General features: G+C 42.0%; 1 protein-coding gene across 3 annotated transcripts in view; it reads right to left on the bottom strand.

Moving 5' to 3' along the window:
- The window catches only part of LOC146499959 (aryl hydrocarbon receptor-like), a 44,337-nt gene that overhangs the window by 7,059 nt on the left and 21,419 nt on the right, over positions 1 to 15,859 (bottom strand). For 2 of the 3 annotated variants that reach the window (XM_085136091.1, XM_085136089.1), the window contains exons 5-10: positions 13,726 to 13,837; positions 12,717 to 12,850; positions 12,045 to 12,247; positions 7,108 to 7,217; positions 3,535 to 3,676; positions 1,834 to 3,406 (exon numbers count right to left, since the gene is read on the bottom strand). In XM_085136091.1, the coding sequence (XP_084992217.1) occupies positions 1,834 to 3,406; positions 3,535 to 3,676; positions 7,108 to 7,217; positions 12,045 to 12,247; positions 12,717 to 12,850; positions 13,726 to 13,837 (2,274 nt within the window). The remainder of the gene's footprint in view (positions 1 to 1,833; positions 3,407 to 3,534; positions 3,677 to 7,107; positions 7,218 to 12,044; positions 12,248 to 12,716; positions 12,851 to 13,725; positions 13,838 to 15,859) is intronic. The other variant, XM_085136090.1, reaches the window with a different exon arrangement.

Raw genomic sequence — 15,859 nt, forward strand, 5'->3', positions numbered from 1 at the left:
AGGGCTACTTGTCTCAAGCCAAACTATTATGTGTGACTTATTTTAACATATTTGATTTTTTAAAAATATTTTTTCATCTTACATTGAGTAAACTGCAATGACATTTCAATCCTTGCACATTTATGAATGACAATAAAAAGTCTGCTTGTCATTTTCTTCATTCACCAGTTGCTTAAAATACTCGTTCCCTTTTTTCCACTCAGCCATTTCTATGCTGTAGACAGAAACACTACCACCTCCTTTCACATTGCTTGTTCACTTTTGCATCATAGCTACCCAACACCACCTCAGTGTTTTTCACCCACATGTGCAGTGACGTTTGCTTCAGTCACCCCTCTCTCTCATTCTTCCCTACCATCCCAAGGCTGTCTCAGCTACTTCCTGAATTCTCAGTGACATTTTTTACTATAATATGAAATTCCATCCATCCATTCGCTTCCACTTATCCTTTTCAGTGTCGCACGGGGGGGGGGGGGGGGGGGGGCGCTGGAGCCTATCCCAGCTGTCATAGGGCGAGAGGCAGGGTCCACCCTGGACAGGTCGCCAGTCTGTCGCAGGGCCAACACACAGGGACAGACAACCACAAACAGCCACTCGCGCTCACGTTCACTCCTGCATTCACACCTATGGGCGATTTAGATTGATCAGTTAACCTATCCCCACAAACTGCTTGTCATTGGATGGTGGGAGGAAGCTGGGGTACCCGTGGAAAACCCACGCAAACACAGGGAGAACATGCAAACTCCACACAGAAGGACCCCGGCCTGATGGTGGAATTCAACTCAGGACCTTGTTGCTGTGCAGCAACAGTGCTAACCCCTGTTAGGTTTATATTGTTGATTGTCATTTATGCTTAGAAATAAGAAATTAGAAAATATATTCCTTTTTTTAAATTTTTACAGTTCAGTAAGTTACTTTTTTTTAACGTTTAAGCAGGATTTTAAACATAAATCACAGTACTACCGTACACAAACTAGTCAGTTAATATTGTTCTCTAAAGCCGAGGTCACCGCTCACCGTCCATCTCCACGTACAGATGGTTGGCCTTTTAAAAGTAAGGACACATCAAAACGTTTACTCTCCTCACTGATAATGAAATATTAAACAAGCTGAATTTAATGCACTCTTTAAACCTGAAACATTCAAACTGATTTTTTTTTCTTCTTCACAAATTGTGCAGTACTTTGTCAGCCGACAAGGGGAACTTGAACAGGGTGCCGTTTTTACATGCAGAATGTACACTTTTTGCATTTCTATACATATAGAGTTTTATAATCGATTGCATAATGATAGGAGGTCTGATCCTTAGCAGTCTGCAAAGACTCTGTGAGCCTCCCAGAGCACTCTGGCATAAACACACACACACATCTTAAAGTCGTGATAGAGGTCGTACCTTCACTTACTGATTTATACTACAGGAGGACACCTACTCTTATCTGTTTAAGTATAAGTGCCTTTTGTTTAGGTGGACCGCTGGACTCCTGGCACAGCAGGTCTGGGGAGTCTTCACAGGGTCAAATTTTGACCCCCCCCACCACACACACACACACTTGCGTCTTGCTTTTGCCGTTGTAGTAGAACTGTCTCGTTCCAGACAGACCCATCGACCACCGTTCCTTCTCTTTTAATCAAATTACTGAGTAACTGATGCACCTTCATGTCTAAATACATAGAATACAGATAAAAGATGATTTCCTTAATAACAGATTTAAATGTAAAAGCTACTAAAAAGTTAAAATGTTGTTATCCAACCTGGGACACAGTCTGTTTGCCCGGCTCCGAGCTGTGCAGCTAGTAATGATTTCAATGACAATGTGCCTGGAGTGACCTCACCTTGCTGTGACTGGGGTCATCGAGGATCTCAGAGGTCACCAAGCCAAAGTGGTCGAGCTGGCAGGGCTTACCCACTCTTAGAATCTGCTCCAGGGAGCTAGTGCAGGGAGGGCACTGCGACAGACTGGAGATGACCTCGAACAAGGGGCCCGGGATCTGCTCTGGGTGGCTTTTGTGGTTCATTCCACGAAAAGATGCAACTGTGCTCTCAGCGCCCCGCTGCTCTGCACTTCTCTCAAGCAAACCACCTCCACTGACTGTGTAATCCACACTGTCCATAGTGGGCTTGTTATAATCACTGCAAGACTCCAGGGAGGTGTTTGTAAGAGCGTTTTGGCTGTTGTCAATACAGAAACTGCTGCCCAGGCTTTCGCTGAAGCTGTAGTTCTGCCACGGCATCTTTTCCGCTGAATGCTCCGGGCTCGACGGTCCGTCAAGGTTTGCTGCCGTCTGTTTGGTGTGGCACTGTAGTGAGAGCTGCTTCTGGGTCCTTGGTTGCTGCTCCTGCTGAAGGTAGTGTTGGCGAAGCTTGCTATTCAAGTCTGAGGCCTTGTCATCGAAAGTAGTCTGCTGTGTGGTCAGTTGCTCCAACTCGATCTCTGCTGGGACTAGAATGTCTTGGGCTGTCCATTGTCCATTGGCAATAGACTGGTTTTGCCCCAGCAGCTCTCCATTTACTATCCTGTGGGGGAAATGGTCACTCTGCTGGCCCCAGTTAGGTGGTACTTTAGTGGTTCGCATGTTGAGATGCTGTTGCATCTGCTGGGATAGCTGGACAATGGGAGTGCGCTCCATTATTGGAGGCTTGGAGGGACAAAACTGCATTTGCACACTTGTATCAAGATTATTTTCTGATAATGACACTGGTGTGGAGGTTGCTGCAGTAGTGCTAGGAGGTCCTCCATGTGCGGTGGCATCAGTCCTTCCTTCTATCGAGTCATAGATGTAAGAGAGAATCTCATCATTTGTCAGCAGATCATCCAAAGTGGGCACATGCTCAGGGTCCATCTCAACTCTGATCATACGCTCATCTAGCAGCAGCAACTCCAGGTCCTCAGCACTCAGGCCCAGCCCTTCCAGAGCTCCGAACAGCTCGCTGTTTGAGTAACTCCTCTCTTCTGCATCCACCCCTTGGCCCTCCAAAGACAGCGAGTCCAAAGTAGCCAGCAGCGGGTCAAAGCTGGTACCTGGTTCTGTGATACCTGGACCTACAACACTATTAGCAGGTTCATCCCAGCTTCTGTGCAGGTTGGAGGGTTCGCTTTCAGAGAAACTAACATGCTCTGCAAAGAAGCTGCTGTGAAATGACAGCTTGGGCTCCACAGCTGGCTGGCAAACATACACCGACTCATCCTGACTCATGAGTGCCCCAAGAAGGGAGCCCGGGTCCAGACCATCCGTCAGCAGCTTATCAGTCCGATTCTTCTTTGACTTGCTAAAGTTTTTTACACTGCTGCCGTCTCTAAAGCCTGCGATGGGATGATTGGACTGATAGAGTAGGGCTTCTCCTGTAGCATACGTAAAGGGTAGATGCATCGAGCGCTTACGCAAATGTTCTCCTCCTTCTTCATCCCTATAAACACAGAAGACATCGTTGTCAGGACTTCTCTGTGCAGTTTTTTAAACAACTAAGATTAAAACTGGATATCTTAATGGTTTGATTCAGTGTATTACTCGAGATAAATGACCAAAGGTACTTACAAAAGAGGCCTCTGGGTGGCGATGATGTAATCTGGTTTCCCATTCTTATACACCAGCCGGGCATTGGCCTGGACCCACTTCCACTGGTTTTCCTTAGTCAGCAGTCTGAACACAGTCAGACCACTCTCTCCAGTCTTCATCACTTTAAACATTGAACACAAACAACTGTTACTCAGAGATAACCTCTGTCCACTATGACAGTCTAAATCTACATAACACTTTGAAGTTTTGCACACTAGCATTAATTAATGCCATTAACCCTTTAAGACCTACCATAGAACCAAGTCCGCCAGAGCTTATATTATATATTTACATGCTGTGGAGCCATTTTTGGGAGCATTTCAAGTTGCTATACATCAATACAACCATTATAGCCCAGATTTTAATAATATGTCTGCATTAAGTGCATAGTAATTACATAAATTGCAAAAAAGTGCAATAAACTATGAAAAAAAATTAAAATCGTTTTTGTTTTTTTAACATATATTTCTAGTTAGAGAAATTTAAGAGGCTTATCCCTCAAAACTGTAAATACAAAAAAGTTGCACAAAATAGTTTCCCACCACAGGAAATTTATTTTGAGTGTCTTCATAGTTTTATTTTTGAAATACACCAATTTTTATACACTGCAGGAAAAATGAAAAATAAATATTATAGTGCAAATTTGCAAAAAAGCAGCATGTGCATCAAAATAAACTATTTCCAGCAGTGCAATATGAGTCCTAAGCATCCCAGAAACCACACAGAAAGTCATAAAGTCAAACATAACTTTTAAAAACACCAGTATAGGCTCATTGAGGCCCGGATGGTAAAAAACTACATTTCCGCGAAAATGACGTCACTTCCGGTTTCGGGCAGGTCATGGCGGACATGCAAAAGTTCACGCTGACGTCTATTCCAATGTAGGAAGTGTTATGAACAGCTGATCGGATCAGCAAAGCGTGTTTCTGGAATATTATGTTTTTGTTGCTGCAAGTGCTTTTTATGCAGTTTTTGCAAAGCTATATGTGGAAGGAAACTGTGACCGAGGACAAGCTGATGGCATAAGATGTAAGTACAACTCCTCCGGTTTCATATGCAAAAAAAATTATTGCGCTAGCTCACGTGGTTGAGGAGCTACCGGGATTTAAAAATAGTTACGCAAAACAGAGCGTGCTGCTCTGACCGGCTTTAAAGGGTTAAAGGTATTTATTTTAAATGTTTCCATCGAAAGTTGTCACAAACTATCCACAGCATCTGTGTCCTGCCAGGCTGGACAGGGTGGCAGTGGACTGACAGTGGACTCATTGCACCTTTACTAGTGGGTTATGGTCAAAGACTGTTAATCATGGTCCGGCTTCGTCACTTCTGACCACATGCCCATCTGGTGGTGCTGCTCTCATCTCTGATGCTTTGCCCTATCCTCTCTTCAGGCAGCTCTGCAGCTTTGCTCAATCTGTTTACTAATCCCACAGGATTACTTACAAAAGCTGTCTGAACTCTTTGACCAGACCAAACGTCCTCAGCGCAGGATTTCCTACATGTACTCAGGTTGTTCATTAGCAAAAACCTTTTGGATGTGAATGTTGAGCCACCTGCTTTGGTTTAGTGTTTTTCACAGCCTGCAGAGTCGAGCGCTGTGTTTCAATCAAGTCTAAAATCCTAGACTCTTAAATGCACCTTAGAACACACATGCATCAACACTACAATGAGCAGGCGGAGGGAGGTTTGGAGTCTTCACACACCCCCGTTCTCTGCTGCCTGCTGGAGCGGGGGGCTGGGAGGAGGAGTTGGCCGTCCGACTGGGGCCTGGAGTGTGGGGCCTCCCTGCTGCTGCGGAGTCGGGGCGGTCTGCTTCTCCCCACCACAGGGAAAAGGGTAACACCACCTGGGTCTGGGTGCAGTTCCCCCTCCAGGGGCAAGGGTACCTAGACCCGGTTCTTAGAGTACGCTTGGGGAGTGTGATTGTGTGTACAGCGTCTCTCTATGTCTGTCTCCACGTTGGGTGAGTGTTGAGTAATTGCATATGAGAGCATGAGGGTGGGAATGGATGTTTGTATCTGTGTGTGCCTGTATGTCTGTGTCTATATGTCAGGTTGGGTATCAGACGCCACCTCTCTAGGGACATCTCAGGCCCTCCAAGGTTTGGAGGCCTATCTCCCCCACCACTCCCCCTGCCGTGGGCGGACTCCCTCAGACATCGGTGTGTTGGTGGTTCTTTGTGTCCGGGGATGGGCGTCCAGGTACACACCGGCTCACTCTTTGGCGGCTGCTTATCGGGGCCTGGGGCTCGCTCGGGCCACTTCGGGGGTGGGGTGCCCCCGGCCTCTCGGCCTGGGGCTTGGTCACTCTGGCTCCACTTTTTAGCTCCTACCTCAAAGCACACTGTGCGCTGTCGATAATGTTTAATATTTAGTATTTACAGTTATATTCACATAGATCATCATGATGTTGTTTATTGTGTTGCTCTTTTTTTGCTTGTTTTCTCTTTTTTCTTTCTCAACAGGCGATCCAGGTGATTGATAGATGGATTTTTTGTTTGTTTTGTTGGTTTTTGTTTTTCCGCCCTTTATCCCCGTCCCTCTTTCCCTCTTTCTTTTCCCCAGTCAAGTCTGTCCCGTGTTTAGCAAGTGAAAATAAAATAAAATAAAATAAATTAAAAGGTGAATCAAATAGACCATTACGTCAAGGCTGGGATGGTCCATTTGGTAAAGTAAATCCGTTGGGCATCTTTCCTCGCCTTTAGACAATAATTCTGATGCAAAAGAGCCAAATGGGACAGGCAAAAATATAAATAAATAAAATAAATAAATAAATAAATAAATAAATAAATAAATAAATAATAAAATCCTGGACTCTACCCTGTTCTCTATATAGTTTAACAATGACATAACTTTACTTCTCTGTACAAACTCATTAATCCTACCAACATTAATGACACTCTAGCTTCTGTTACTAATTGGATCTCTCTAACTTTGCTCCACCCCAACCTTGCCTGAGATCTGTGAGATCAGCTTTTCTGCTAAGGAGATCATTCCCTGCATCGGGCTGCCGTGATGAATTCTGGGATTGCTTTTCACCAGCACGTTAAATTTGAGTCATTCAGTCTTTTACTTTAATTCATAAATATTGCAAACTATATTAAAAGTCATTGTCCTTCTAGTGCACAACATTTTCATAGTTGGTCAACGCCCACTTCACGTTTATTACTCAGTGTTTCCAGAGTAACTGGCAGGGACCAGGCTGCTTGTTAGCAGCCTGGTTTCTGAGTGGTTTCTGAGTCGACCTGGGTCTTCTCTAGACTCCAGGTCGACTCAGAAACCACTTAAAAATGACAGGTTTCATTTGAATTATAAATATAGCATCATATGGCTGCTCTGTGTGTGCATCACAACTGCTGAGAGCTTTTTTAGCTGCTGGCTTTTATGTTTTCCCTCTAGAGAGAAGCTACACAACACGTGTGCAGCTTGGCTTTGCAAGTTACTGGTAGGGTTGCTATATTTCACAGTTTAGTACATTATTCATTTAGTGACATCTGTGTTCAGCCCCATCTTTGAATGAACTGTTTTGGTCGACAGGTTTTTGGTTACTTACTTCGGACATGGTTCTCTGCACAGTACAACATATCTGCGGCGTGGATGAACTGATAGCCAGAGCCCCTCACCCGCAGCTCAGCCTCCGTGTAGCCCAGCACTATCTTCCCCCTGTACAGAAAACGACCAGAATTACCTCGGACAGCTGTTTACAGTTCATTCCACATGTCACTGTAAAGAAAGCAAAAACAAAAAACTACAGTATTATATTTTAGTAGGGATGCAACGATACCAATTTTTTCAAACCAATACGATACCGATACTTGGATCTGAGTACTTGCCGACACAGAGTACAAAAAACGATACTTCTACCACACACACACACACACACACACACACACACACAAATACAATGAATTTGAAGACAGGTTTTATTATATTCCCTGTCGATAAAAAATAAAATCTTAATAAAAATGACCACAAAAAAATTTCAAGTGAAAAATAAGCACTTCTGTTAAATTATTGCAGAGTCTCCACATTGTAATTTTACAAAATATCACTGAACTATTGGCACTGTCTCGAGCTTTCAGAATAATAAATAAACACTTCTGTTTGGAATAAATTAAACTTTTAAATTATTGCAGTTATTATAATTGGCAAACCTTCTGGAGGAAACCTGGTCTTGTTAGGAGAGATGGCATCCATCCCACTTTGGATGGAGCAGCTCTCATTTCTAGAAATATCGACAAATTTATTAAACCCCTCAAAACATGACTATCCAGAGTTGGGACCAGGAAGCAGAGTTGCAGTCTTACACGCCTCTCTGCAGCTTCTCTCCTCCTGCTACCCCCCCAAAAACCCATCTCCATAGAGACTGTGTCTGCTTCCAAAAAGACAAAAAACAAACTAAAAACCAGCAACAAACAACTTAAACATTTACAAAGAAAGAACAATACAGTATCCACATCTGAACCAAAGAGTAAAACAGTGAAATGTGGATTATTAAATATTAGGTCTCTCTCCTCCAAGTCTCTGTTAGTACATGACTTAATAATTGATCAACAAATTGATTTACTCTGCCTTACAGAAACCTGGTTGCAGCAGGATGATTATGTTAGTTTAAATGAATCAACACCCCCGAGTCATTCTAACTACCAGAAATCTCGAAGCACAGGCCGAGGGGGCGGTGTGGCAGCAATTTTTCACACCAGTCTATTAATTAATGAAAGACCAAGACAGACTTTTAATTCATTTGAAAGCCTGATGCTTAACATTGTCCACCCCAGCTGTGAAACTCAGAAACCAGTCTTACTTGTTATCATCTATCGTCCACCTGGGCCTTACACAGAGTTTCTGTCTGATTTCTCAGACTTTATATCTAATTTAGTTCTGAGCTCAGATAAAATAATTATTGTGGGTGATTTTAACATCCATGTTGATGCTAAAAATGACAGCCTCAACATGGCATTTAATCTGTTGTTAGACTCAATTGGTTTCTCTCAAAATGTAAAAGAACCCACCCACCACTTTAATCACACTCTAGATCTTGTTTTAACATATGGCATAGAAACTGAACATTTAACAGTGTTTCCTGAAAACCCTCTCCTGTCTGATCATTTCTTGATAACATTTACATTTACAATAATTGATTACGCAGCAGTGGAGAGTGGACTTTATCAAAGTAGATGTCTTTCTGAAAGCGCTGTAACTACGTTTAAGAATATAATCCAGCCACTGTTATCATCGTCAATGCCCTGTACCAACACAGAGCAGAGCAGCTATCTGAACGCTACCCCAACAGAGGTCGATTATCTTGTTAATAATTTCACCTCCTCACTACGTACGACTCTGGATACTGTAGCTCCAGTGAAAACTAAGGTCTCTAATCAGAAGTACCTGACCCCGTGGTATAATTCTCAAACACGTACCCTAAAGCAGATGACTCGTAATCTGGAGAGGAAATGGCGTGTCACAAATTTAGAGGATCATCATTTAGCCTGGAGAAATAGTTTGTTGCTTTATAAGAAAGCCCTCCGCAAAGCCAGAACAGCTTACTACTCATCACTGATTGAAGAAAATAAGAACAACCCCAGGTTTCTCTTCAGCACTGTAGCCAGGCTGACAAAAAGTCAGAGCTCTTTTGAGCCAACCATCCCTTTAACGTTAACTAGTGATGACTTCATGAACTTCTTCACAAATAAAATTTTTATCATTAGAGAAAAAATTACCAATAATCATCCCACAGATGTAATATTATCTACAGCTACTCTTAGTACCATTGATGTTAAGTTAGACTCTTTTTCTCCAATCGATCTTTCTGAGTTAACTTCAATAATTACTTCCTCCAAACCATCAACGTGTCTTTTAGACCCCATTCCTACAAAACTGCTCAAAGAAGTCCTGCCATTGATTAATTCTTCGATCTTATATATGATCAACCTATCTCTAATAATCGACTATGTACCACAGGCCTTCAAGGTGGCTGCAGTTAAACCTTTACTCAAAAAGCCATCTCTAGACCCAGCAGTCTTAGCTAATTATAGGCCAATCTCCAACCTTCCTTTCATATCAAAAATCCTTGAAAGAGTAGTTGTCAAACAGCTAACAGATCATCTGCAGAGGAATGGTTTATTTGAAGAGTTTCAGTCAGGTTTCAGAGCTCATCACAGCACAGAAACAGCTTTAGTGAAGGTTACAAATGATCTTCTTATGGCCTCTGACAGTGGACTCATCTCTGTGCTTGTCCTGCTAGACCTCAGTGCAGCATTCGATACTGTTGACCATAATATCCTATTAGAGCGATTAGAACATGCTGTAGGTATTACAGGTATTGCACTGCAGTGGTTTGTATCATATCTATCTAATAGACTCCAATTTGTGCATGTAAATGGGGAGTCCTCTTCACACACTGAGGTTAATTATGGAGTTCCACAGGGTTCAGTGCTAGGACCAATTCTGTTTACATTATACATGCTTCCCCTAGGCAGCATCATTAGAAGACATAGCATACATTTTCACTGCTATGCAGATGACACCCAGCTCTATCTGTCCATGAAGCCAGATAACACACACCAATTAGTTAAACTGCAGGAATGTCTTAAAGACAAAGACTTGGATGGCCACTAACTTTCTGCTTCTTAACTCAGATAAAACTGAGGTCATTGTACTCGGCGCTGAAAAGCTTAGAAATATGGTATCTAACCAGATTCTTACTCTGGATGGCATTACCTTGGCCTCCAGTAACACTGTGAGGAACCTTGGAGTCATTTTTGACCAGGATATGTCCTTCAACGCACATATTAAACAAATATGTAAGACTGCGTTCTTCCATTTGCGCAACATCTCTAAAATTAGAAATATCCTGTCTCAGAGTGACGCTGAAAAACTAGTTCATGCATTTATTACTTCCAGGCTGGACTACTGCAATTCATTATTATCAGGATGTCCAAAAAACTCACTGAAAAGCCTTCAGTTAATCCAAAATGCTGCAGCAAGAGTCCTGACAGGGACTAGAAAGAGAGAGCAGATTTCTCCTGTTTTGGCTTCCCTTCATTGGCTTCCTGTTAAATCCAGAATTGAATTCAAAATCCTGCTCCTCACATACAAGGTCTTAAATAATCAGGCCCCATCTTATCTTAATGACCTTGTAGTACCATATCACCCTATTAGAGCACTTCGCTCCCGCTCTGCAGGCCTACTTGTTGTTCCTAGAGTATTTAAAAGTAGAATGGGAGGCAGAGCCTTCAGTTTTCAGGCCCCTCTTCTGTGGAACCAGCTTCCAGTTTGGATTCGGGAGACAGACACTATCTCTACTTTTAAGATTAGGCTTCAAACTTTCCTTTTTGCTAAAGCATATAGTTAGGGCTGGACCAGGTGACCCTGAATCCTCCCTTAGTTATGCTGCAATAGATGTAGGCTGCCGGGGGATTCCCATGATGCATTGAGTTTTTCCTTTCCAGTCACCTTTCTCACTCACTATGTATTAACAGACCTCTCTGTATTGAATCATATCTGTTATTAATCTCTGTCTCTCTTCCACAGCATGTCTTTTATCCTGTCTTCCTTCTCTCACCCCAACCGGTCGCAGCAGATGGCCGCCCCTCCCTGAGCCTGGTTCTGCCGGAGGTTTCTTCCTGTTAAAAGGGAGTTTTTCCTTCCCACTGTCGCCAAAGTGCTTGCTCATAGGGGGTCATATGATTGTTGGGCTTTTCTCTGTATCTATGAAGCGCCTTGAGGCGACTTTTGTTGTGATTTGGCGCTATATAAATAAAATTGAATTGAATTGAATTATTATATATATAATTAATATAATAATAATATATAATATAATATAATAATTAATATAAATAATAATATATAATTATTGGCCAATCTAAAAAACTACAACAGAAATGACAAGCCACCCTCTGATTAATGAAATAAGTTGGTATCGGTTCATGGTATCGGTTAACTTTTACGAGTATGAGTACACACACATTTTACAGTATCAGCCCCGATACCCGATACCAGTATCAGTATCGGTGCATCCCTATATTTTAGTATAGTCACCCTGTGAAACTTCTACCAGTGTGATGTTGTTTTAGTTTTCTCCATTTTTCGAAAGAATAAAATACATCCCACCCATCTGACACACCCATGGATCTCATGAAGGACGATATATATGATCAAAACACGTACAACACAACTTAACTTAAGCATAACCCGTCTGTGGTCTGTCAGCTAGATTTCTTTGTCTCACTTTGAAACGCCAAAATCGTTCTACAGAAAATGAGCGATGTCACCTGAAATGTAACATCCAATGAAAATGCTCCACTTTAGCATGTGGCTAACACAAATCTCAAACCTAACTGTACCTGCTAGCAAGCAAGCAAGCTAGCAAGCTAGCTAGCTAGCTAGCAAGCAAGCAAGCAAGCAAAGAAACAAACAAACAAACAAACAAACAAACAAACAAACGTGAGGTGTCTCAGTCGAATACAAAGCACTGAAAAGTATTTTTACTTTGCGTCACAGGCCATGGGGGTGAAGTCCAGCTTGTGTTTGGTTCTAAAGATCATGTTCTTGGTTCTGATCTCTAGAATGGACGGAGGCTGAAGAGGAGTGGCAATAGCGAATAATGCAAGCAGCGGCGCAGCTTTCCCTCCATTTTCTTGCCACTGGTTCTGCCCGTGCAAGAACTTGAGCCTTCCCTGGATATTCAAAGCCTGGAAGTAAGCAAAAGAACCAGTTATCCTTCTGGTGATGTATGTGACTTTATATTTGTATTAGTAGATGTACTATTTTTATAACCTGTGAGCACTACAGGTAACTGTAAAGATCTTTGAGGGAAAACCTCAGTGAAGGTGGGAGCTAGCGGGCATGGGAACATGGAAACAGGTAGCAGACGACTCTGATAAAAGTTTGGATCCTTTTCTGGGAAAATGAAGCTCAGAAAACTGATCATCTATCAGTTTGAATATTAGTGATCCAGACTGTGAGTAGAAAGTGCTTTGAGGGTTCAGTTAGAGCAGAAAAGTACTACATAAATACCCGTTCATGTCTTTAACCCACCAGGTTTATAAGAATACACAGATCCTACGATAGGTGTCTACGTGCAGAGAACGGGGACGTCAAGTCCAGCGTGTTGAGCGTGTTGATGTGTTAGCTCTGGTAAAAACAGAAAATGTCACGTACCAGGAAACCAGAAGAGTTGTCCAAGAGGCAGCGAAAGCGACACACAAAGCTCCTCTCCAGGAAGGACGAGTTCTCCGGGGGAAGTTGTTCCGGGTTGTAGCAGACCATGGATGAGCTACTGTCAAACTCCATCTCTATAAAAACCACAAAGAAAACTGTGGGCAGAGCCATACTTCCATGTGTCGGTGTGTAATGCAGTGATTCTTAAGGTCTGAATGGGCATTAGATATTGATTTTCAACCTAGTCCCTTGGGCAAAGAGATTTTTAAAATGACAGTAGGTACTCTGGATGATGAGATACTCAAAGTGTTGGCAACTTTATACTGGAGAACGTCCGCTCATCTTCTCAGAAACCTCCATAAGATACCTGTTCATTCAACAGGTTCATTTAAATCTTCCTCCAGCTTTGCTTTTTCCTGCCTCAACTTTTTGAGACATCAAATTCAACATGAGTTGTTATAATGTAGCAAACTGTCCTGGTTTAAAGATTTGATGTTTTCAGAAATATCTGAGATTTGCAAATGATTTAAAGAAGAGCGCAAACGGTTTCTCCGTCCGTCGGTTGTGTCAGGGCCACAGGTCTTAAACAGAGTGCTAACACAGAACACATAAGCATTTGAAAACCCAAACACACTTCACCTCATAAGCCACAGTGAAGATCACAGGGTCATGTGATCTGACCTGAGGCTGTTCTCACAGCTTAAACCATCTGATACTGACATCCAGATGTTCATGGTTGTGTTCATGTGGACAGCAGTGGAAGGTTGAAAACAAAGATTTTTTCATATTTGAGTCTTTAAGAAGTTCACCAATAATATTCAGTTAGATGATGGCAAAGATAACTGTAACAGACACAATGCTGTTGAAATAACTCTCACAGCTGCAAAGGTAAGTTAAAACTTTACCAAGCAAACTGGGAAAAGCCTTTGAGGGTAGAGGGCTCTGTAGTAAAGGAGTGTGTGTGCTGAACTGTCATACAGGAATAACAACACGTGTGGGGCGAGATCACCTTTGGGGGATGTTGGATCAGGAGGATTCAAAGCCCAGTCCAGGTTTCTTCTGAGCTCCTGCTGGTCCTCCGTGTGGACCAGTTCATACACACTCTGGTGCATGACATCAGTCTGAGAGAGAAAACGAGACCTTTTTAAGCTTTTTTCAAACGTAACCTGATTATAATTCTTTATTTATTGACGTGCAACAGTGTTGGTGTGTAAAGACTGTAGGTTGTGTGAGTCTGACTATGTGCAGTGATCTGAATGTGAATCTATGCTGCTGCTGTTGTAAACATCTGTCATAGTAGTTACATGGAGACTAGCATCTTCACTGAGTAACACACTTAATGCTAAAAGTAAACTAAAAGCACACATTAGGTGATGGAATGGTTTTAACTTCAGTCTAAGAGAAGTTAAAGAATAAAACAAACCTGCTTACACACAGCACTTCTTTTATTTTTATTTTTTGCAAAACAACACAGTACTTGCAGTTACCGAAATACAATTGACAAGTACAATCGCCCCGCAATATTAGCACCAATAACAGGGTTTGAAAGATTATGAAGACATTCATTCATTTTAGCTTTATCCGTGGGAAATTCGGACTTGTACAACGAAGAGTAAAATGTTTTAAAGGTAGAATTAATTTCCAAGGTATCTGATATTGTCAGAGTTTTTAATACTGGGTATCACACGCGAGGAGGCCTGACGTCGTAGCTGATGTGCCAACAAGCGACTAGCCTTGTCACCGTATTCGTAATATGAGCCACGACTGCGTAGTAACAAGTGCTCAGCCTCTTTGGTTGACATAAGATCAAATTCTGCTTGTAAATCAAGGCGCTGCTTCAGCAATTCTGGAGAAGGGTTCAGTGTATAACTTTGATCAAGGTTACTAATTGCAGCTATAAGTTCTTTAAGCCTGGCATTAATCTTTTTATTAGCACGGACAGAGTAAGAAATAATTTGACCTCTCAGATAGCATTTAAGAGTCTCCCATAGCAGAGAATATGAAACTGAATCATCCTGATTGAAGGACAAGTATTCCTCAAGAGAGCTTGAAATAAATTCAGAGTTAAACCTCCAAAGTGGAGGACTACGTTTATGGGTAGAAAGCGGAACATCCAATAGCAGAGGAGAATGATCAGATATTACAATACCAGAATAGTTGGAAGAATTAACACATGAATTAAGAGTTCTGTCGATGAAAAAATAATCAATCCTGGAATAAGACTGATGGACCTGAGAGAAAAACGAAATGTTTTGATTGAAGGGTTGTGAAATCTCATAAAATTTCATAAAAGTTTCATAAAATCTGAGAATGTTTTAGACATAGATGATGGAGTCAAATTACGAGGACTAGATCGATCCAAGGTTGGATCAAAAACACAATTCAGATCACCACCAAGGATCAGCAAATGAGTGTTCAGAAAGGGGATGTTACTCAGCAATCTATTAGCGAATTCAGCACCATCAAAATTCAGGGCACATACATTTACCAACAAAACCTTTTTCTGCGTTAGGGTACCAGCAACAATGATGTATCTACCGTTCCTATCAGCGATATATTATTAATGAGAACGGCCACTCGTCTAGCTTTCGAATTAAAATTTGGGTGAAAGACCTGACCCACCCAAGGGCAATATAACCTATAATGATCATTAATGCGAAGATGAGTCTGCTGTAAAAATGCTATGTCAGAATTTAGACGTGTCAAGTGAGTAAAAACCTCTCTGAACAGGGTTACCCATACCTCTGATATTCCAACTAATGAAGCTAAGAGGCATGCCTGACCCAGCAATGCTGGGGTCTATATTGCCATGAACCATTCATAAAAAGGGAGAAGAAAAAAAACAAACCAAAATGCCAGTGGCCATGAAGCCCCCCCAACCCTGAACACAAATACACCCCAAGTCTTCAGCGAACAGAACAAAGGAGACAGCAGTGAACCCCAAAGTAGCAAAAAATGATTCACCAAAGTGAGTGGACTAACTGGAGCCCGAATAAAAATAAAAGCGAGAGAGGAAAAAAAACCCTCTCAACAACTTCTCTACTGTATAACAGCGTGTGCGTAACAATAAACATGTTTGTTTCGTTTTGAGAAAAAAAAAAACAAGCAAAAAACCCGAACAAACAAAAAAGATCTCACAGTGC

Source organism: Neolamprologus multifasciatus, chromosome 16, assembly GCF_963576455.1.
Source record: "Neolamprologus multifasciatus chromosome 16, fNeoMul1.2, whole genome shotgun sequence".
Classification (NCBI taxonomy): Eukaryota; Metazoa; Chordata; class Actinopteri; order Cichliformes; family Cichlidae; genus Neolamprologus; species Neolamprologus multifasciatus.